Here is a 26,058-nt window from a genome sequence, read left to right as displayed (position 1 = left end):
TTTAAATCATGCATGGTATTTATTACACTGTACATTAAATTTGGGGTGTATACAAAATATAGAGGAATTCCAAAAGATATTGTCAACACTAGCATACATTAACATGAGTGTAAACCGCTAACATACTTAAAATTCGTAACATATAATTATTTAGCAATCAGCCTCGGGAGGTTGCGTATCCTAGCTTTTATAATTTACATAGTATTTTTACATAGGTTTTTACTAATACCAAAATGATTAATAGGGCATAATTTTATTTTTCAACTCGTTTAAGGCCAAATGACATTTAAATTTTGGAAGTAGAATTCGCTGCCTTAAAAATGAACCATACTTTACAAGAAAAATAAAATTGTAGTTCCAAACCGGAACCCACTATAAAAAGCATTTGAGACAAATAATTTAATTCCTTAATAAATAATCACCTCTCAGGTACTGAAGACATTTATTGCAGATTGACCTCTCCGATTAAATTATTTTATTTTGACATTTGACACACAAAAATACATACATCAATCAATTATTATTCAAAATAACTCTGTAAGAACAGGAAGACATTACTGAAATCAATTTGTAACGCAAACTTCCTGTCCTTAGTACGATTTTCTGTTTTTGTCTAGTTAAATGTAGATGGCGCGCATATAAATTTATTGTATTGGTTGATATTTGGGTTTATTAATCATAACATCGTACTGCAATAAATAACTATAAAATACCCATTCACGATTTCATCGTTGCTTTGGGGGATTTTTAACATTTTATGTATACAGATCACATTTTAATATGTTCAATGGTTACGTGAGCAACTGACAATGTTGGTTATTCGAAATTGTGTTGTGTGTATCATATTACATTAAATGTTACCATATGTTTCGCTAAAGAAACCACTATATTTTTATGAGTTTGTATATTTCATTATTAAAATTCAACCGTTAGTCTTTCAACTAACATTTGTATTGTAAATAAATTAATGTATTGCGCCAACGATTAAATTGAATATTTCAGCTTTAATCGAATAGTAAAATATGTAAAAAAGGTAATTTGTTTTTTTTCTTAGATGAGTCTCAATAAAAAAACAACGAGCGATCACTCGTCATTTGTTTTACACAACCATTTTTGACCTTTCATTGTCAGTTGCAATTATTTGTTCCTCATTCGTTCTATGTCCAATAAAATGTCCGTAAAGTACGTGTTTACTTCCAGCTCTTTCTACGGACGTTAGGTATTGGTCACACTGTATTCCAGTGTGCCATTGAAGAATGGCACTTTAAATGCAAGATTATCACTTAACCCCCACCAAAATCGGGCCGCAAAATTGATACCATCTAAAAATAAAGAAATTTATTAAGAGGTATTTACATAATAGCCTCGAATAAAAAAAATCTATATAAAAATTTACACAATAAATAGAAACTATATCTAACCACAATGATTGTACCCAACTTAACACAAAATAAAAATACTAAAGCTTATGAAAACTATTCACTAAATGAGTATAATTATTATGATTTATGTACTTAAAATCAAGATTCTGACAGGATACACAATTGATAATCAAAATTACCGGAACAAATTTTAGGCTTTACTTGTGAAACAACCAATTTTATTTAAATTATATGCATAGACTGACTATAGATCAGACGAACAATAAAAAAGATGGTAAAGGTCTAAAAAAAAATCCAGTTTGTGTTGCTTGCTCTTTCATACACAATATGAGAGACAAGAACAAAAAATTTTGATTATCAGTTGAGTTGCCATAGTTTGTGCCCTTTGCTAAAACCGTAAAAAATATAAAAAGCTTTGAGATTACATGTTACATCTGTGCGAAGGGACGGAATTTGTATGATGATATTATTTATTTAAACATCTCTAACATTATCATTATTTCATTATAAACAAAACCGTAAATTTTACATATTATAAGTTCCATAAGTATTTTTTCTAATAAATCAAAAAATGAAGAAAAAATATCAGAAGAAGAGAAAACAATTCATTTTGTAAAGTAGAGAAAAAATGATAACGCCGGAGTATTCATTTAAATTCATTATGATTCGAGATATCCCATTCAAACAATTCTGTAATATTGATGTTTAAAAAGTACAATACTACATCATACATCTAATTCAACTACATTTTAAAAATGGTATAAAAGTCTAAAAAATGTTTTTCGAAAGCACTGTTAATTCCATGCAAAACTACTACTGAGCAATTTATATTTAATTTAACAATTTTGACGTCCTAAAAATGTTGATTGTAAAATGTCAATTTGACACATTTGAATTAAGAATTCCATCTCATGTGATAAACGTTATGCCAATGGGCCGTAGACAAAAGGATTAAGCGGTAGGCATGACACGGTATCGTTGTGCAAATAATGGGCTCGAGACAAATTCACTTTTCAACAGTCGTGACCCACTAACGCCGAGGGATTTTGTCTTAAGCCTACACGGTCACGAGATCAAACAACTAATGCCACTTCCATATACCAATCCCGGGTCACCCTTGCCGGGAAATGTCAATTGAGACTGTCAAAGTTAACATGATTTGATTCAGTTTAATTATAATTCGGATTTTACATTGAACAAGTTTAAGTGCTAAGTCACTCATAAAAAATATGACTTTGTGAGAGGTTGTTTTCAACTTATTGAATATTAATTCATAGATAAAAATTTAAATGCCAATTATTCTTCCCCAAATTTGTCAAATGGTGATCAAACTTTGACATGAGAATTAGCTTCCACTTATACTGTGGCATGGTGGCGTGGCACGTAGAAATTACATCGCGAACGTAAAGCTAACGTAAATATAGAATAAAAATCAACATTTTTAATCTGTCAAAACATGGATTCTATTTTGGATTACATTAGGACCCGCGTGTTTAAAGTATTTCTAATCTAATTTGGTGCCCATACAACGTTCGTTGCTGTTTACAGCCTTAATCAAATTCCGATCACAGACTATTCTATCTTTACTCCCCTAATGGGATACAAGTCTTGCTAATATTGTGTATGAGCAATAGTATATGTGAACGTCAGCTGGGTTTTTGACACATGTCTGCATTCCGACCTCATCTTAAAAATACGGCTATTTTGATCTATGAGATTTTTAAACAATCATAAGTCCGTACTCTAAAACTAAAATCTAGTCTCAAGATCTGCCAAACAGTTTTCTATATTAACTTTGTTTTCACACAAAATTAGTCAGTGTACACAACACACAACATACACAGTTTTTAGTAGTCATCTCTCTCTTTTCATCACATGGTAAACACTATTGGAGTGAAAGAGACGATATTCACTGAATTAATTTGTATTATTAATGCTTCTGGCATTTGACAGCGCTCAAGACAAGAATGTTTTAAAATACGAGCCTTGATTAAAATCATGCAATTTTGATTACAATATTTGGACTACACTTAGAAAATTGAAACCATGCAAATTCTACTGTTTTTTTTTTATTAAGCATGATTATACATTCTCAACACATCCCCAATAAGCTGATTTTCTTATTACACCTTGGCACAGTACTTAGATATTCTCAAATGGCAGTTCTAAGGTAAATAGTAAATGCTGAAATCACCTACAATTATCTCGCTTCACAAGCTCTATCTCTTTCTATATTTCAATGCCAGAGACAATTTACCTTTCAACCTTTAAAACGTGTACAAAGCGCATATATATAAATTTATCCAAAATTGTTATAATCAAGTGCAAAATCTATTTTTGGTCATAAATATACTGATATACAAATTTATCATTACAATATGATATACTATACAGCACACTACAATTGTAGGCCTTTGCCTCGTACTTTGTCTTTTACTCTAGATACAACAGATTAAACAAACAACTGGTCTAATCTTGAAACCTCATTTGGACAAGTATTGAAAAACTCATAGACAATTTTTTTAAGAACTGTCAAACTATTATCTATGGACTTTGACATAAAATCAGATTGTCATTTCAGGTACATTTGGAATGGGCCTATCGAAAGCTGACAATTATTGTTCTAGGTTAACCACCTTATTCATAAAAACTAAGTTAGTATAATTGCATCGTTTTAAAGGAAATAATCTGTCCCTTTTCATCAAAGCGAATAAACAATTTGACGATAAGGGACGTGTAGATTTAGTTTATTTATTTTTAATAGATTTATGAATAAGGGGTAAAGCTACTTTATTATTGGGAAACTTTAGTTGTACAACTGAGTGCACGTAGAAACTATAAATGAAACAAATTGAGAATTCCAAATACGATTTTCACTTGTCCAGTTTCAAAAGTAAACCTGAAAAAAATCGCATCAGTCATTCGTATCACATATAGTCTACAATAAATGTTACTTCACTGTAACATCAACGATTCTAGATTTCGATTTAATATCGTGTCTTTGACGGAGTTAAAGACGACTTCTATATTGTGCGTGTCTATGGCAGTCGTGAAGTGGTGATAGAGTGTTGTCTTTGGTTCCCTTCGGACATTTGCGAACATGTTTAGTATGAACATTTGGACTTCCCGTGCGTTGTGTGGGTCACCCGTATAGTGCGGGAAATACCAGCGGATATCCGTTTCTTTACTCGCGACCTTCCGCGCAAGCAGATCTGACTTGTTGAGGAAGAGAATGATGGAGATACCTTTGAAGTTAACGTTGTTCACGATGGTGTCGAAGATATTCAGCGACTCTTCGAGACGATTTGTTTTTCTGAAATTAAATGATGTTAATTAAAATTGAGTATTTACTGTACTTTACATGTGATACTAAAATTTAAAGTTTATTGACCCCGGATAGAAGATTCCCTGGATTAAATTCAAAAGCAACACGCTGGGCAGACATGTCATGCTGTTTTACATATTAAAAGTATATATTTTTGATAATTTAAACACTAGCTTCATCTGTCTGTGCTAAATTTAGATCATATAACGAAGTTAAGTAGCATTACCGAACCAGAGTTGGCATCGTAACCCCAAAATCACGCGGTATAAAAACTAACTGCTAAATAATAGTATAAATAAAATAAATAACTGAGCTGATTCCAAGGAGACAGGAACTTTTGGTGTCATTCAATAGAAGAAGGTATATTTAATGAGAAAATTATTATTCGTTGGTTATTTATAGATTCTGAAATTATTATTATTGTTGTAACTGTTGCAATTACAGAGATATATGAACCTAATAAAAATTAAAATAAATCAGTGGCGCTACAACCTCTTTCGGTCTATGTATCAGATTTCTGAATCTGTTTCATAATCATTTTTAAATCTAATAAGCAAGGAGGTGATCAGCCTCCACTGTCTGACACACGCCGTCGACTTTTTGTGTCTAACACATGTCGGTTTCCTCACGATGTTTTCCTTCACCGTTCGAGCGAATGTTAAATGCACACATAGAAAAAAAGTCCATTGGTGCACAGCCGGGGATCGAACGTACGACTTCAGGGATGAAAGTCGCACGCTGAAGCCACTAGGCCAACACTGCTCAATAAGAACTTAATCAAGAAACAATATTTCAAGATAAATAATTATCAGGGTGATCTGAAACTAAAGGCTAAACTTACAAAAAACTCAAAAATGTCCATGTTATCGGAACTTAAGCACAGGAATATCTATTGATATTGATAAAAAAATCAAATTTGAAGCGGTCAACGGTCAAATTATCTCAATGATAGGTCATTTGGCGCAATTGAGATGAAAGTGACAGCACATTCACTGCTCCACTTGTGGTTAATTGGCGATCCGAATTATCGTGTAACGAGGAAGCCGGAATAATCGCGAGCGAGTTTGAAATATTTTGAATTTTTATTTAAAACACTCTTGCGCAAACTAGTCCGGCGGGTTTTTTAGACTAAATGAAAATCTAGATCCGCCTTTTTAAGCGTATTGAAGTCGACCGGCGAATGACTTTATTTTAAATCCTATCAAACTATTTACATAGTCCCAATTCTTTTAATTAGGTAAATCAAATTATAATTCATATAAGTATCTATGTAAACTTCCACCAATGATTAAAAAAAGCAGGTCTAAATTTATATATACTACTAGTTCCCAAATCAAGGTTATAGTGCGGGCGAGAAGAACTAGCAAGAAACTCTCCATGCCATTAATATTAATCGCCAAGTTTTTGGTTTACTAGGATATTGTAAGGAACTGCAACCTTTGACACCATGCGTCGTTGAGCATCGTACTCCAGTTGAAATATTGAAAGTAACAAACGCTTAGCATCAGTATGCAATAATTATATAAATCTTAAAAAAATGTATATAATATAATTTAAATCATAATAATGAATCAAACCTAATTAGTACCCTTTCCTTAGGACAGGAAGACTCTCAAAAGTAACTCGATGGAAATGTATCTTCAGGCAGGTCTGTCGGTAGACCAAAGAAAAGGGATGACGATCTCACGGCAGTATTTATGTATTAAAGATAACTTAAATGGAAACAAAAAGAAGAAATAAAATATAGAGTTAGCGTATTTGATGTATTCTTTTTTTCAGAGATTTTCACAGTTTCAGAGTAATAATTATTATATACAAACAAGCAGACCGGTAGATAAGTAAATACTATACAATATTAATGAGATACGATAAGAAGTCGACATAAACAACGACAAAATTGCCTAAGAAAAGTATAACAATTGTTTTAATTTATTCTTAAATTAAACAGTAGAGGAGGTCTAAAACTTGCACCAATGTTAGCATAAAGCAAAGAATACATTCAGTAAAGAGAAGCGCGCAGTTCGTTCTGGAAGTAGGTAGACCTGACAGAAACATTGAATGAGCTCGAAAAGTTCGGAGCCTTTTTTTATACACACTTATTTTTCATAATGTCACTCTTTCATATGACGTCTTTGGCCCAGTGAAAGTAAATTATATTTTTAAAGTTCAGTTGGGTTTTTAAGGTGAGTTGCTCAAGACTGGAAAACGTGGCAGAAAATGAGGCTTATATCCAAATGGGGTCAAATTTGAAACTACAAAACTAATCAATAACATTACTAATATACACTGATAAAACTCATTTAACGAATTAAATTAAAATTAATAAAGCATCATTATATTTTACATAACTATTATATCTTACCCAGGGCAACAGTCGTAAAGAACTATTACGACTGTTTTAATGTTATCTAATTTTTGACTTCCTTGGGTGATGAAGAATTATGAAAAATATTTTACTATAAACAAACACGAGGCTGTCTTTATGCTACAGAAATTATTTTGTACATAATGTTAGTAATACTCGTTTAGCAAATTTTACCTCCCCTAAAATAGATCGCAACGACAATAAAAATAGTTTTAGTTTAGATTGTCACTCTACCAAATAATCATAAATAGTTAATGCGACAGTTAAAAAACGAATAAAGAGTGGTAATAATATATCACTATTTCACCAAGGACAAAATATTTCCGCGAGTGGTAATAAATTATTACGTTCTAAACTTTCATCAAAATATACCAAACGCTTTTGCTCTTCAGTATAATAAAATAAGCTTTTTTTATATTGATATATAATTCTAATTTCTCTTTCATTACCTTCTTTTATTTTTCCTGAACAAAATAGATTTTGCTTTTACGACTTTGTTTCCCGGGGGCAAGCGATATAACATATTATTGGTACATTCATATAGCCACATTTATTTTTAAGTTTCAGTTCTAGGCAATTCTAAAGAAATCCGTAGCAATTCATAGTAACACTATTGTGTACAAACTTGGCAGATGTTACAGATAACGATTTCTAGAGCGATTTCTTAATCGGAACTCTAAAAATAATGAAACTAATTCATCGGAAACACGCATTAGACGGAAACAATATAAGAAATTATATTTTGTAACAAAAATAAGTGATTATGCACGTTTTAGTAAAACAACAACGATTGGTCACATCGGAATCTTGCAAAATCATTTTAATTGCTTTAAAATTACTATTATTTATTGATATATATTATATATAGATTGCATGTGTTGAAAAAATTATAGACTATAGTGCGAAAAGCATTTCGGAGAACATGGGTTCGAAGCAAGCTGCAGGCTGATAGCCTTATTATAACAGGCGAATAATTGTATCTGCTTCCACGCACACACATGCGTAACCGCCTCATTTACACTTGGTATTACCAAAGTCTTGGGTTCGATTCCCGAAACAATATTTGTTTGGTTAGAAACAATAACGGGACATTTACGCTAAGATTGCCACAGCGATATTATTAAACTAAAAATACTGTTTTGTAAAAAACTCTATACGATTAAATGCCTAAAGTATTCTTAACAAATAATCGTAGAGACTTCTCTGAAGGAAACAGTAAAAGTCATTGCATACGATTTCGTCATCGTTTTCATTACCTTCAATTCGACATATCCGATAATTTTAAGATATACTTTTTGTATTTGAAAATTAAATTTCATACCTAACCGTGGCTAACTTCAGCGAATGAAATTCACAAAACATAAAGCAATTTATCGGCGAATCTATACATAAAACTATTTATACTTCATATTTTTTATAGCGAACCTAGATATCGTCAACATCATACGACAAAACCTGCGACCTTCGAAATATTATGAAAGTGAGACATGCCATTTATGAAGTTTCTCTGATATTTACATCCCGCCCATTAGTCACGGCGTGCCTTTCCGCAGTTTCGACACTATATGCCCACATTTATATGCTTCATTTAATCAGGGATGTGATTAAATATTTATTTTAACCATACTTTCTACCATAGTGTAACCTAAACTTAATCGAGCCTGACGGCATTCTAATAAAGGCGTATCTACTTACATCGTCAAGGACACGTAGTAACGAAACTTCAAATGTCAAAGAAAGAAAACATTTATGTCTAACATAAAACTCATAAGACATTTATTCATAGATTGTCCAGATAGTAAAATAACGGTCTATAATATAAAAATATTAAATAAAATTATGGCAGAAACAAAAACTGTACTACAGTTTTTTACTATACGTAACGCGTTAACATATTGGAATAAAGTGTAATTTATTTCGTAACTTTCCACTTCCAACTAAATATTTACATAAATCAACATATATAATACTCATTTATCAGTATAATGTAACCTTTCTTATCGGATATGATGATCGGAGTTTATTAGTTGTGTTAGGTTATTACTCTAAATATGTTTTGTTTTTTTTTTGTTGGTCAATTTACAGACCTCAGTGCCGGGGCAACTTCTAAATATATAAGCCTACTAGCCCTACAAATCCCTTACCATATAGTACCTTAAGCGGTTTGCCTACATAAACATACTAACGAAATTTATTACTGTCTTTACGACATCACAACGATCCTCTTGGAACTTTATTTTTACCGTGAGCCATAATTTTTATACGATTCCGTGATGAATAAACATTATTGAAACGATTGATGATGTATGAATGCTCTGTTTCGGAAATCTGTTTTCAGCGAATCAAGGTTGTATGATTGATGTAATTTCATATCAAAATTATTGAGACGCAATTATTCAATTTCTTAAATTGTCCAAACACAAGCGTCCTCTTGTCTAGATTATTATGTTAAAATGACCTGTCCCCACATCGCAAGGACAAATGACATTCTTTTAAATATTTTTAAAATAAATACATATAGCCTCTGGGGATTAAACATTCTAATACAGAAATAATCTTTGATATCACTCCCAGTAGTGTTAAGTTGACTTTATCATTCTATTTTTTAAAGTGCTATTATGAAAAAATCTTATGACTTAATTGGAAAATATTGGAAAATTATTGGTTATAAATCCTTCCTCTTTAAAATGATAGTATAGAGATAGATAACATAAATTTAGTAATACTTAAACAGGATGGCCAAAAAGCCGTGGATCAAACGCAACTAGAGGATAGATGAGGTCATGAGCTGCAAAAATTGTTCTACGGGAGTTCCTTAAACTCAACCCCTGCAGATTTATAGTTTATTTTGCGTTTTTATTACAAAATTGACTTTTTATACTAATTCCGTAAGAATTAGTTGCGCTTGATCCACGACTTTTTGGCCACAAAAAATAATCATATAAAAAGGCGACTCTTCACAGTGAAAGTCCTCTCTCCGTACTGCTTTAAAAAAACTGTGTTAGGGTAGAAAAGCCTGTAGGTGTACCGAACAAACCACCAAAAAACCTTATTTTACTAATACAAAAGCCAAAACATATAGAGGAAGAGAGAGATAAGTTAGAGGAAACTAAGTCATAGATGCCTCCGTTTCACTGTAATCTTAACCCAATTAAAATAATTTAATAGCTTGAATTTAAGAGCTATTTAAAAATGTATGTCATATATTTTTTAACCATAATATTTCTCGTTACACATTAAACCATACTCTATAATTTGACACACGCATTGTAAATAAATTTATATACAATTAAATAACTTTCACATCACGTTTGACGTCCAAGTAAAATCCTGCGTAGGTGTTCTTTACCAGACAATTAATATGACCGACACAACTAATTGATTAAGAACTATTCAAGAGCACCCACGGATGCGAATTACCAATTCACTCGATTGCGCATACAAATATTCTTCATTAACGTAAATTATATGAAACTCGTGCGCTAAGATTTACTTTTTTTAACTTTGACATTACGTTACTCCTCGTCGTACTATCACATCAAATGTAGCAAATATGCTGTTTCATTTCATTTAATTATCATAGTTCTCTTTTAAACTGCCATTAATAAAATATAATTCTATTACTTTGTCTATATTTATTTGGTAAATATTGTAAAGTTAACCGTATTTGACCTCTTTTTTAAATGACGTGGAAATGCGTTTACGCAGGCCTACGCCATGAATGTCGAGCTTGACGCGGTGACTGTGAGTCCACACTCACTACCCACTTACAACACCTCAGACCTCCACACGCCCTTAAGTTGGGCCCTCGGGGTTCGCCAAGGCATTGAAGCAAAGGGAACTGGATTAAAGCGTATTTTACCTAAGTCTAGTATCTATACAGATTGTACGAATCCCCAACTGTTTATAATTGTTTAGATATTCTTACAAATATGTGACATAAAAAATCAAATGCACCATAGAGAAAGAAAAACATTTTCGCTAGACAGAGAAAACGTTTTAGCCTCATTATCCCCAGACATGCGTGTAGACGGTTTATAGACGTCTAAATAGATGTTTCCAAAGTGGGAATCGTAACAATAGCACTGCATTGCGACAATGCATGCGATAAGACACTTAATGTATAGTGGTACTAATACAGATTAAACAAATAAGATTAAAAAGTCCCATCAACACAGCGAGGCTCATTTCGGCTTCGGATTACCGATTTTTATATACTAATAGCTGCCCCCGCGAACTTCGTTTCTCCTTAATGTGATTTTACTTAGCCTACCTTTTTAGTACATACCAACATGGAACATTTTGCTATGCTACACCAGAGACTGTTCGGTTTTCTGGAATGAAAACTTTTAGGTTTTTCTGTGAATTTTTCTCTACATAAACCTCGGAGTTCAAGTCATAAGATTTTAATTAACAAAAAAAGTAGGTGTTGAGGGGTGAAAATTAAGGGTTGTATGTATTTTTGTATGCTGTATCATAAAAAACAATAAATTTTATCTAAAAAATTAAAATGTTAAATGCGCACATAGAAAGAAAGTCTACTGGTGTACAGCTGGGGATCGAAACTACGACCTCAGGGATGAGAGTCGCACTTTGAAGCCACTAGGCCAACACTGCTCTCTCGCTACTTGATCTACTAATATACATAATCTATGTATTTTTATAAATTTATAAATGTCTATGGCTATGTCTCAGTATATCTTGTATAAAGTCCCAAAAAGGCATTTGGAACTGATTTCTGCTTCGCTGTCATCATGTTAACAGTTTAAAAAACTCGAATTTACGATGTAATGTAATTTTTTTCGTTAAATACAAAGAGGTGATCAGTTTTCTGCTAGCAAATCTAAATAACACGTTAGTCTAGTCACGTTGTATAACAATGTATTTATGTGATCAAAGGCTTGCGACGTTATCAGCCGGAAAGATAGATTTAGAATCCGTATACGTTACATATGTACTATATTCTAGAGGATATATTATGTAAACAAATTCAGTACAACGATTTATTCATTTAAAATGATTGTATTTTTTCACTTATAATACCACAAGAGCTTCAAAATTATCGGGTATTTCAAACAAATATAGTCGTCATGACGACTATATTTGTTTGCAGGGAACCTTGAGGGAAATGCCAGATAATTTTGAAGCTCGTGTGGTATTCGGGGGATTATTTTTCCGACCCAAATGTCGGCCAATAGAATTGCACCATGAGACGAAATGTACAGTTAACAAATAAGAATTTCATAATGAATAAAACAACTACTTAATACTTTTCTTGAAGCAACGACCAGAGAAAATTTTCACAAAAAATTATCAGTATAATACCATGTTGGTTGTACCACGTGACGTAGAATGGTGCAATTCTATTGGCCGATATTTGGGTCGGAAAAATAATCAGTTTAAAATCTTTTTAATTAAAACTTTTATATGAGTATTATAAGTTTATTTATTCCTAAAAAAACATGAGGCTTTTGCCTATAAAAATATAATAAACTGGTCCGTTTGTTAGTTATTTTCGCCTTTATCAAAATATATTTTATATTCTAAATTTTCTTATATTAATTATGTACCTATATCAATTCAAGTTTAATTAAATTAAAATGTGAATAAGGTCAATTGTATTTTAATGAAATGTTGCCATGTGATGCATTTTTTATCGTGACTTAATTACTTGTCAGAACAACAATTAACACGCAAAACATGAAAATGTTATCGACCGTTTCCGTGATATAGAAATACTACGCTACAATAATGTTTGCACAATGCACACAAATGTAAAAGAAAATTCGCATCTCCGGGAACCCAGTTGGGCAAGGCGTATTACATTTGCGTCTGTTTCAGCGAACTATGTAGTTCTCTCTTCTATCAAATCATAATTTATACTTTCTATTCCTGAATTGATTTCCAGCTAACATCACCCAGTCATTTCAGAACTCTTTAAATACTAGACACTTTTTTTCCTTTATTCTAATTGAAAAAAAATCCCTATATTTTACAGAAATCTATATATATAAACATATATATATAACTGTTATGTTGGTTTGTGTACGCTTGAAAAACTCACAAAGTTTGCACCGATCGAGCTGAAATTTTAGCATGACATATCCGCATCAAGGATTGTTTTTATCTATTTTTTTTATTTTTCCCCACAAGTATTGCAAAATTAAACTTATATGAAATGTATTCTTTGTTTTTTTTCTCATTTCACAAGCATTCCATCACAATGTGCCACTGCGAAGGGTGGCGGGGTACAGCTAGTATATATAATAAAATCATAATATGTTACATTAGAAAACTGCTGGGGTTTGTATAAATGTAACCACCATAGCAGCCTTGTTTAGGAACGCGACATATGCATATCAAAGTCGTTAATGTGCCGCTGGTGACATACTATGTTCCTCTGTTTCTCTTCTATACTATACCCAGCCTATACGCTACCTAAGCATATATTATAACTTACCTGTCTTCAGACAGAACTTGATCAAACTCGGACGACGATACTAGAAATAGTATCGATGTTACAGAGTCGAAACATTGTGTCCACTTCTGTCGCTGCGTCCTCTGACCGCCGACGTCGACGAAGACAAATGGCACGTTGTTAATGAGGATGGGACATTCTGTTATTCCCTTTGTGGCTTTCCGACAGTGCAGAATATCCTGATGGGAGGGGATGTAGTCAGAGCGCGCGATCCTCTCCAGCTCGTCAAAGAAGTAACTTACTGAGTCGCTCTGAAATCAGGGAAGAGGATATGTTAGACGTTTTTCAAAATCTTAGTCAAATATTATAAAATTTATGTAACCAACAATAAAGTGCGTCTTTGCATGTTGGATGCTAAATTTAAAATATAATAACAGTTAGCCACAATTGTAATATTCAAGCACATAAATAATCTTAATATATATATATAAATTACGTGTCACGTTATTTGTCCGCGATGGGCTCCTAAACTACCGAACCGATATCAATCAAATTTGCACACCGTGTGTAGTTTGATCCAACTTAAAAGATAGGATAGCTTACTTCTCAATTTATACAATTTGTTTCTTATTTGATAGTCACAATTCTAACAGATGGCGCTGTGTTGAAAGTACCAACGTCACATAAGCTACAATTAAATGGCATAACCACCAAAAAAGCATGGTGGTCCCCATGGCTGGTGTTCTCCTACCGTTTCCCTTGAATAGTTTGCTACTATGTAATATAACAAAAACCTCAGCCACAGCAACGCTTGGCAGGTCTGCTAGTATGTTATAAATAAGATTTTTTAGCCTGCTCTATCAACTCATCGTTTTGTATAAGACAGTATATGGGTTCAATCCAAGGCGTGTTTATGATAAATAAAGTCTTTATTCACTGACCGTAATTTACAACCTATCAATAATTGAAAGACAGAACTGTTCTTCAACAACCATTTCTGGGGTCAGGTTGTCTTCTACCTACCTATCGTTAGCGTAATAAATATTCAAATTGTTACACATTCTATTTTTATTTATAGAAAAATAATTGAATTAAAAAGTAGTAAGTATGATGACTCCTGCAATACAATACTTTTATTAATTGGCTCGCTACCTATCAATAAATGAAACCACAAGTATCACTCATACCTTTCGACCATAACTAACATAAACAAGACAAAATTGGCTCAAGTCCAACCAATTAGTTATTATATATTCCACACATTTATAGTAAGCTGTAACAATAACGAAACGAAACGTAAACATCTGTTTCATTCAAGCATTACTAAACTGTTATCAATAAATGTATAAAGCAAGGAATTAATAAAATTCACGATCTAGATTTACGACTTAAACAGCCACCGTGTCCAATGGAACAGGATTTGAGTGGACAGTGAATTTGCAAGTGTGAAGTACCAGGCAGTCTAGAGCATTTAAACGTTATTAAATTATTTCATTCAAGGGCTACCACCTCTTTGGAGACCTTTATTGTGACATTTTGATAAAACGAAAACGACCTCTTTCGCCTTCCAACTTTACATAATCCGTTTATTCAAACGTATTTTCGTCTACACAACATAACTGTAGACAAAGAAATCCAATGTTTACATGGTGCGGTGAATCATTTTAATGCTATCTGGTTAGCACAATAAAATGGTCATATTAGATGCAATAAAGGATGACAGGTTATTCCGCGTCACACCCACAGTCCACGTTTTTAACTGTATACAATGAAAACTGACGCGGTGATTGTCGACACGGTACTGTGCCCCAAGTAACTTCACACCACTATGCAAACACTTGGCACATTGGATAAACCGCAATTAGCATACAACGAATTGGAAGAGGTCATTGTCGTCGACATAAATAGGATGGGAAATAGCAAACGTAATAAGATTTAAACGGTACCTTCCGGAGACGTTGGCGTCTCAACAAACCTACTTATTGCAATAATAGAGCAAGCCCGCGCATATAAAGCGAATCGAGCCGATTATAATTCATACAACATCAACATTATTGGCATGCGCTCAAGAAATACCTGTGACATAATTAGTCAACACGCAAGAACTGTCAGTGGATGACGTTCATTTATTCAACACACGGCAGGTTATATGAATGACGATGTAGACACGCTTGAAGGATAAAGACAAAGGCTTTATTGCAAACTGGAAAGTGATAAAGTCAAGCACCTCAATGTCTTATCGGCGAATGCACAACGCTTTCCTGTTCGGCTAATAGAGAAATTTATTCTAAAGGAGCATTATTGAAAATGACATACTACATTCAAGTTAATCGATACCGGTTTTGTTAATGGTACGATAATAAAGTATTCAATTCTGAAAAGTAGTTCTTTCTTATCGCAACCTGTTTCTACTTTGCATAAAACTAAAGAATTAAAAAATTCGATTATGAATCATTTAGAATAATTCTTTGCATAATATCTGAATATCGGCTAACGATACATGGGTCATTCTTCTTTTTAACCTACAATTAGTTGTCTCCCTCAATCAGTGAGAAAATAAACAAGGAAATTACTATTATTTTTTTCTTAATTGTATTTCAACATGCACTGTACTATATGCATAATGGCTATGCACGATCAAATAATAAATATATTGAATAATTTAATTGTAAAAGTACGTGACAAAGTAGTAAATCCGCGTGACAGAAGTGTATCTCATACAAATTCCCTATGTCTCCCGCTACCTCAGCTTGCGTTTAATCCATAATATTACGAAAAAATTATATGATGACACAAAACATAAAAATATCTTATAGCTCCTAAATATATTGCCTATCATGCAATAGCAACCATTATTTTTTATCACTTTTAATAAAATATTTAAAAAATATCTAATACTTGTCTCCTACTGCCTGGTGTTTTATTTTGTAAATTCTGTCACGTGGGTTGTCCTTCGAAATACGCGTTTGTGCCGCTCGTCTTTGTGGCCTGCGATTGAAGGTTTAGACCTCCTTCCCCCCCTTGGTACACTTTCCCCTCTGAGATCAAAAGTCAGCGCGTCAATCGCTCGAAAGCTGTGACAGAAGGTGTGTGTTTTGATTCGGCTACCGCTTCGTCACGTAAGTAATGGATTCAAAATATAATTATTATTGTTACTTTTTGTTGTCTACTCTTACGTTATAAGAAATATTTTGTTGTCAATGAGTAAATTATAAATTCTATGTCAGCTTTTAAATGTTATCGACTTAGCAACAAGTTTTTACCCCTACGTCACATGTCAACTCTGTCACACTTTTACCTAATGGCAAACAATTTTTTCGAAGATTATGGGTTTCGCCAAATATCCTGGAACTTCTTTGAATCAGGGCATGGAAAAGAAGCTTCTGATGGTTGGAGGGACAATGAAACGCCAAGGTGATGCCATAGTAGGTAGAGGAAACTATAATGCAGATGTTCCAATTCTTATCCGCTTTCAAGATGCCAACAAATTTAAACGGTTCATTTTGACAGACGAAGACTTAGAAAAGGTAGCAACAACGATTCCAAATAACATTGTGCCCTTGAAAGGAACAAAGCAAGTCCACCGAAAACGAAAACTCGTCTTAAACCATAGGGTATTTAGTTGTTGCTGTGAACAATTCTGTTCTTACCACGTTGTTGTCTTATTCTAAAACTTATCAGCCTCTGCCTATATATATACTGTGGGCGTGTTCTTATCTAACGAACAAGAAGACGATATAATTCATGATGTGGAAGATTTCATGCTCACTGATATTAGGAACAAAATTAAAATGCCCCGAAAAAGATTTTACGATATAATGTATACATAATCCAGCCCAGATGAATCAACCAATGAAGATCAACCTTTCGCCACGCTTAAAACGAAAGATCCAACTGATCAAACTGCTGTCTACGGTACTTCTTACCAAACACTCCAGGCTCCGAATGTTAATAAAAAAGGAAGAGACAATATTTCTAGTTCCACTATCAATATTCGAAAAATAAGACTTTCTATCAATGGCTTAATGATTATTTTATTTTATGTTTTTGGAAACGTTAATTTGTTGTCAAGCTATACTAGACTTTATTTACTTAAGACGAATGAGTATTTATTTAATTTACTAAAATATGAATCTCTTATTCTAAAGGTTCTCAAATGTGATTTCAATAATTATCTAAGTTCGATCTCATATTATTTTATATGACAATGATGAAGACTGAAAAGATGTATAACAAAATAAATTATTTTAGAAAAATAAACCTGTTTTATACCAAAACGCAGCCTGGTATCCCCTAGAATATCAAACTCCGTCACGATGTTGTCTCCTGATAGGAAAATTATTTTTGTCTTTTATATATTTTGTTATGGCTAGTGCAACATTTAAAATTTATATTTATATTATTTGATTACATTGCTATCTGTGATATTGGTATGTATTTTTAAATGATAGTAAAAATTGATTTATAGCAAAAAATACATTTATATTAGCAGAAAATGTGACGGAGTGGTATTAGGTCACGAATAAAACATATTTTATACATACAAATGTATTTTATTAATATGTTTTCTAAAAGCTCATTTAGTTAATTAATGTATTACAAAAGTACAAGTTATTTGACAAAGAGTATTTGATAGAATAAAATAAAAGATTTCGTGCCGAAATAGTAAATTTTTTTGTCGAATTTTTCTTTCAGGCCTAGAAAATCGTACAAAAATCTGTAAACATCTCGGCAAACCACTTTTTCCAATAGAATAGAAAATCTGCTATCAGAATATATATATAAACTGTTAAGAAAGCTTTATATTTTTATTTTAAAATTTGAGCTAAAGCTTTATCAAATTGTAGGTTTAAAAGAAGAACGACCCACATAACAACTTACGCCCGAACCCAATAATCTATAATACACCATCTGGGATAGTAATCTTAATCCAAATGTTGTAACAAGTGTGCCAATAACCAAGCCTTGGGAGGTCGTATCGGTGTTTGTGGATAGACCTATGTATGAAAATGACATTGTCGAAAGCTCGATTTCAAACAGATTTTAACTTACACAATTTTTTTAAATAATTATAAAAACTGTTTGTTATGTTTTAAATTTACACATGTATATTGTAATGTTATTTGTACGGATTTACTTACTTTATTTGGTTTACATTGATTATCAAATATGATTGAAAACTCGGTAAAATGGAACGACAAAGAGCATTTTATCCGTCGCCAGAAATGGTTTGGTTATTAGGATGCAGATATAAGATCGATCGACTGTCACGGTCTGATCTCAGATTGTTTTCAATCTGAGATTGTGGATTGATTATTGGGTTCGGAGATTAGCCTGGTTCCACATCAAGGTGACCTGAAGCCCACAATTAGCGAGCCAAAGAGCTACAATCCCCTTAGGCCAGATAAAATTCCAGCCGATAAATAATCGTAATTTGAATGTATCAAAAAATCCCAATACGGTCATAGGTATTAATCTCCATACTTCTAATTCCCCGCTAACAGGTACAATATCCTCCTGCATTGATTATGGCATTGCGAAACAATTAAAAGGGTTAGCAACAATCAATGTCATTGTTGGGAAATATGTTGAACATTCTGAACCAGAAGATATCGCTAATGAAGGTTAATTGGAAACGAATAGTGTTCTTGCATCCGTGGAAAAACGTGCGTTCATTTCAAAACGAGTTCGTACATTTCAAAACGAGTGGTATTTGATAATTGTTGATTAAAACGTAATCGATATTAACAATTTATATTATGTTGGGAAGTTCGTACGGATGACTCATTATGAAACAAAGACACTTTAAAGCGTGTAATAATTCTAAAAAGAGTTACTAAAGACTAAGCTCAATTTCAGTTAGTTTACTTACGTATTTAATACCAAACTTTATTTGTAATATGGAAAATACACAATCCAATGAATATAATTCATGTAATGCATACACAGCTGTGCATATTTTATCTGCATTTGAATTTTTACGCAAGTATGTAATCTATGTATATAAACAGATCTAACCATGCATAGTAAACTAATAACCAATAATTACGGTAATAATGTTCTAGGCTCTATGACCATGAGTTATGAACTACACCATTATAGCAACATTAATATGGGTTAAATCGCAGTGCATTGCCAGTTAATAAGCCACATGTATTAAGAGCAATGGATACGTACTTTATGTCGATGACGTAATAGTTTTAATGCGGAAATTATTTATTATTATATTTTATATATAGCGGATTATTCGTGGCGAAATTGTCTCTCATTTTAAATTTGCATAAATCATTCGTCCGACCTTTTTTGACAGCAAAAAGTAATAGAAACGGAAACACGTTACGTCTTGTTCGATTTTTATTTTATTACTCCTCATAATTGCTTCTGATTAGCATAATAATAAGAGGCCGGGATTTTTCGTATGTTTTTGTTTTGTCTAAGCAAATTTATGTTTCTTCTTACGTGATCTTAATTAATATAACAATATATTCCTATTAACCTTGTTTAAGACCCTATTTCAATCAATGTTCAAATTCAATTCATAAAAATCCTACCTCTGATAGGTAAGATGCCTTTCATACCGCATAAAGGCTCTCCTATAAGGAGGTTTGGAAATTTTTATAAAACAGGTATAATTGTTTTAAACAAATGTTATTTTTTTCTTCTTTTTAGTTTAGGGCATTACGTCAAATAAATTAAATGTTTAAATTCTAGACAATACCTTTCAAATACGTCATAGCAAATTAAATATTTACAAAACACAAATCACTTTTATTTTATGTTGCATATCTCTATTTAATCCTTGAAATTCGAACATGGTTCTAATAATGTTAATTTTTAAATTAGGCGACTGATCGTAGCGGAATACGGGCAGAGAATTTTCTTTGAAATATGAATCCTATTTTATGAGTGGGGGAAACCCCAATATGTATATTTAAATGTATAGTGCATTAAATTACTTTCTATCGACATTAGGAAGTTTACTAATGGGATTTTACCGGCGGGGAATTACTTTTTAATTTTATAAATACCTTTCTTTTTAACAATTCAATTCATTATACGACCGATAACACCTCAAAGAAAATACACACAAAAATCTAATGAATGTTTCAAAAATATTTGTTATCATTTCCATATACATTCTGGTACTTAGATGGATTGTTCAAATGCCAACAAAAATAGAACATAGCAATAGCATAGACAGAATTAATCCTAACTATCAATTTGTTCTCATTTTATATCCTTTCATACCATATAAAGTAGTTAGCTACTTTTTTCTTATTGTTTTATACAGTGCTTAAAACTTGTTTCAATCATACCACTCTGCTTTAAGTGACAAAGTATTAAGAAGTACGAGGAAGGAATGAAATATGTCTTGAATGTTTGTCCTAAAGAATAACACCCAGACATTATAGTAATGGTATGGCTTTTGTTTCAACTAACCAATACTAACGGAGTACCTAAGAGTGCACTGTTAACGTAAAGGGAGACCACGCATATCCACTTGTTACGGTCTTGTCATACCTCTCCCTTTTCATCCACTTTCATGACATTCGCTATGCAAGCTCGTCAGTTATGGAAACGTATAAGAGTCATAATATATGGATCAATAATCAAAAATAAATTACTATTATTTATTTAGGTAAAACGTACAATTGTGTATCTAGTATTAAGCCACTGAATTTTTGCGTATAAACCAACAAAGCTCTCACTTCAGTTATCTCCACTGGTCATAAACATCTAGCTTTTAATGCTATATTTGTCCATTTATAGTTAATCTAAAAAGAACAGGGAAAAAGTATAAAACTAGGGAATTATGTATAAATATCCGAATCTTGTTAATAGATCCACGATAAACAAGAAACTGTGTTCCACTTAATACGCTTTACGGTACAGATTAATAAAAGAATAACCTCTAAAAAAATCTAAATTAACGTTAATTTATGAATTTTTAAGTGTTAAAAATTCATAAACAACATTATAATCTACATACCGAAAAACGGATTACTCATACAATTCCGAGAACAAAATCAAATTTACTTTACTAACAAGGATAAAGTCCGCTTTAATAAAACATCCTAAGACAACTATACCATATTGAATGATAAAAAAGTCTGCACAAGTTTTTATTGGTACCAGTTCGTAGCGGGCACGTTCTACAAGAACCCATAAAACCAAAGAAAATGCAATTATGTGGTATTAAAGGATGTCAATTTACGTAATAATCAGTAGTCAATAGAATCTTCTAGTCGATTTTACTTGCTTACATGTGTTAGTACCGAAACAAAACTGTCGAAAAACATTGTTTATTAATAATACATCGTACCTACTAGTTCTTTTCCAACCTTCTTTTTACTACATGCACCTGGTGCTGGAAAAATATACGGCTCGTCGCAAAAACGACTAGTATTTTTAATGTAAAACATAACAGCTGTAAAGCCGCGAACAAGTTAAAGATACAATAGCATAAAAAAAATATTGACATAGGATTCATAGGAGTAAATTATTTTCTAGGCTAGTAAATAAACGTCGAACATTAGTACAATCAATAATAATATGTTAGAAAGGACATAGGTATATCTAGACCTAAATTGAGATCAATTCTAGATTCAAATTCCATTGCTACTTGCTACAAATGGCCATCAATTAGCTATTTAGAACTCAACCTATTAATTCACGAAATACTTTGATAATGCAGTTCCTCATTCAACAGTTTCGACGTTTAGCTATAATTTTCCTAAGCTTATATTAGCACGCTCATTTTTTACGTATTTAATGTTAGCAACATATTAATCAGATAAAAATTAGACTTAAAACAGCAGGTAACATTTACCACTATTTATGAAGCATAGATTATTAACTTTACGTCGACCTCAATCGTAAAACAACATAAAACCGACATAGCATCCGCATAATTTTAGCATTAGATTCATTAAAACATTTCGTAACAGGCAGAGCTTAAATTTTTATGTAATGAAATTATTAAGCACTATAAGAATGAATAAATAACAAATACTTCATAAACTTTAAGTTAGATGAATACGGTCATTTTTTCGTAAGCATTTTAGTATACTGCATCAGACAGACACAAAGACATTATTAACTACTAGTAGACTCGGCCAAGCTTTGTTCTATCATTAATAGTTTTCGCAGCGCACACGGTTGAAGGAAGTTTTTTGTTTATTTTATTACACCTTGGGTTAGATTATTCAAGTTTTAGTAAGCATCCCTAATTTTTTTTTAAATGAAACATAGCCTATGTCACTCGGGAATAGTGTAGTTTGCCAACTGTGAAAGAATTTTTGAAATCGGTCCAGTAGTTTCGGAGCCTATTCATTTCAAACAAACAAAAAATCAAATCTTTCCTCTTTATAATATTATATATTATTAGTATAGATATTTTTGTTAATTTGGAATGTAACAATAGTGATATAATAAAAATCGCTTTATCAAACGGATTTACGTCGGAATGACGTCGTAAATTATATAATCAATACATGGTGCATACATAAATGAATCAGTGAAAGTTAAAATATCTTCTATAAGAAACCTGCCATTAGATACGCCGTTCTAAACAAAAGATCTTGAAGGACGAATAACCTGCTCCCATTCAATTTCTTGGAACCAATGACCTAAAAAGTATTCTTTTAATCCCGTACTATTTTTTTTAGCAGACATGCTTTTTCCAATGTCAATACGGTAAATGATAAGCGAAGCTGACTAAAATACTGTTTGTTGCCTAAGTCCTAAATACTAAATGTTCTAAATCGATAAAAGGAATACACCTGAGGTTAGGAAACACTACTACTCTATAAAAGGAATACACCTGAGGTTAGGAAACACTACTACTCTATTTTTTATATATACTATACAGAATTAAAGCACCTACAACTCTAAAGTTCAACAAATATTAAAAAGTCAATTGAATACTCCAAATTATGGCACGTAGCTATGCCGTTATTAGATACGTTCCGGTCTAATGGCACACATACATTACACACATCTCCGCCGGCATTTCTCTCATTTTTAACATTCCATATGAAAGTAATTGTAATTTTTTACAACATAAAAGCACAACAATTAAAAAATTTACCGCATAATATAAAAAAATACGTGTGTTATAATGAGAAACTTCTAGTTTCATTAATGTTAGCTGAGAGCAGCCGAAATTTTGTATCAGTTTAACCTTATTTGCTATTTCGTATTCGCACTCGGGTTATTAGCTTATTGGATCACTTCAAGCCCTGTGCAAACAAAACCAGAAATAATATTCGTGAATAAGAAAGGAAAAATGAGATACAACAACGAACGTATGCTAGCTACAATATAACCAATATACAAAATACTGTGTGATTAGAAATTAATTAGGTCACAACCACCGACGATATTTCGTACGTACGCGAAGTAATTATTAGAACTTGTACATAGGTACGCGGGTACAATGACCTTATCGATAAGGCGATGTCTTATAACAAAAAAATAGAGAAATTATTGAAACAGACAAATTGGATTAATTTGTTTCTCAAGAGTGCATTTCCATCAAGTTCCCTACGTGACATATGACGCAATACATTTATGACTAATGAAATTAGATAAGAAACTCAATTATAATTATTACATTTGTATAGTGTTGGGAAATTATTTCATTTTTTAATATGTAGATGATCAATGGCGTAATCATTTATTTGTGACAGGAAATCTTGGGAAATCACAAAAAAAAAATTGAAATACAGAAGAATAGCTACTAAGTAAATCTATTCTACAAAAATATTTATTTCAATGAAATTAGGGATCCTACCCTTATGGATAAACACTAAATACAATATGGGTTCCGTTTACAATTCTCTACATTGCAAAAATTGTAAAAAATAAATACTATTGCGCAAATATTTAAAAATACCATGTACCATGTGAAAAGAGCTTAAAACAGAAATTGAAATACCTGCCGTGTTTCAATCCCTCTAATCCCCACTATTATTATTATGATTACTGACCATGAAAACCAGTTCTTATTACTTATATAAGAAAGTAATAAAAGAAATTGAAAATTAGAAGAATATTTTAGTTCCTTTGTTGTTTTAAGACTTTCTACTTACAGTTAACAAAACTTATAAGTGTCATTAAATTTCATTAATCATGTCTACTATACTACCATTGTTCATAAGACTTATAATGGGGCATATCTATCTGTCATTCTGTTTCCGTATATGTGCACATCATATAATCCTACAAGTACTTTTGGATTCCTACAGCAAATAAGTAAATTTTGGTTCAATGTTGATCCTTCGCAAGTTCCCTTATCACATGCAGTGATATATAAAAGAGTTGATTACTGTTTTCTTGGCCAAATAAAACTAAAAAGTTCTATTTTTTTTACATCAGTTCATAAATGCTTATGGTTATATATTATAAAGGCTTAATGACTTGAATGATAGTATGTTTATTTCTACACTTTACATTTATTTTAATTTGAATTAAGCACTTTATTGTGGTAATTTAAATTAATAATAACCGATAACTCTGAATTATTGTGGTAAATAACTGCTTGACTGAAGTCTCATTATTTGATAAATAAAACTTAAATACAAAACCCAATAACATAGTCAGCATAATAAATATTGGACAATACATACCAATTGAAATTCTCTCCGTCTATCATAGGCTCTCTTTATGGCCCTGTCTAACCACAGGGAATGTATATGAGGTGCATAATGCATGAACAGTCGGCTGTCAAGTGATACTGAACTGTTAAAGTACAGTGCCTGCTGACCAATGTCCAAATTCCGCGGGTTTTCCCAAGGAATAGCAAGCTTATCCCTTGCATCAACTAACACTTGAATGCCCTTAACAATGTTCTGATATATCACGTGCTGATACTCGCGCACTAGTTCCGGCTCAAACTTTACTTTATGTATTATTTTCATCTGTTTCAGGAATGTCGATTTTCCGCTTTCACCCGCACCAAGTAGCAAAAGTTTGACCTGTCGCCGAAGTGTTTGTTTGTCTTTCTCAAGTATTCTGTCGATCTCTTTGCTTCTGTACCGCTGCTCTATCTCCTCTGGAGATAGCTTTAGGCGCAGCCAACATGTCAGAGCCTCTGTACAACAGGAACATGACCACAAATCGTTGGCCATTTTGCATGATTAGCGACACTCACTAGAAAAAATTCAACACGCGTATATTACACCGCTGTAATAGTTTACAAAAAACACTGTACACATTTTTGTTATAGCACTTAACGAAAAATTATAAATATACGTTTTACATAAGTCCGTCTTAAAACGTACGCACGCATTCCACCCCTCCCAAACTCATTGAGAAAAATAAAAGGAGAATAATTTTAGCCGTGAAATGTACACAAGAGAGTTGCCATTTCATTTGTCAAAAGTATAGCTGTAACTAGGGGAAATGTCAAACTGTCACTTGAAAAGTAAACATAATTATTCATAAATGTTAAATAGAACTATGTTGTTAAATTTTACTTTAAAATACTATTGCATTTGTTTTGTTTCCCATTAATTCTGAAAATTATTATGTATCTGTTTAAAAAAGTCTGCTAAATATTTCATGC

At 32.2% G+C, this 26,058-nt stretch overlaps 1 protein-coding gene across 1 annotated transcript; it reads right to left on the bottom strand.

Moving 5' to 3' along the window:
* On the bottom strand, nt 1-25,847 carry LOC125054295 (guanine nucleotide-binding protein subunit alpha homolog). Its single transcript, XM_047656083.1, has 3 exons — nt 25,121-25,847; nt 13,533-13,801; nt 1-4,695 (listed from the first exon to the last, which is right to left on the bottom strand). The coding sequence occupies exons 1-3, from the start codon at nt 25,619-25,621 to the stop codon at nt 4,338-4,340; spliced, it is 1,128 nt and encodes a 375-aa protein (XP_047512039.1). The 5' UTR covers nt 25,622-25,847; the 3' UTR covers nt 1-4,337.
* Between the last annotated feature and the right edge of the window lie 211 nt (nt 25,848-26,058).

The sequence above is a fragment of the Pieris napi genome, chromosome 12 (genome assembly GCF_905475465.1).
Source record: "Pieris napi chromosome 12, ilPieNapi1.2, whole genome shotgun sequence".
Classification (NCBI taxonomy): Eukaryota; Metazoa; Arthropoda; class Insecta; order Lepidoptera; family Pieridae; genus Pieris; species Pieris napi.
This window is presented reverse-complemented; position numbering and strand designations above follow the sequence as displayed.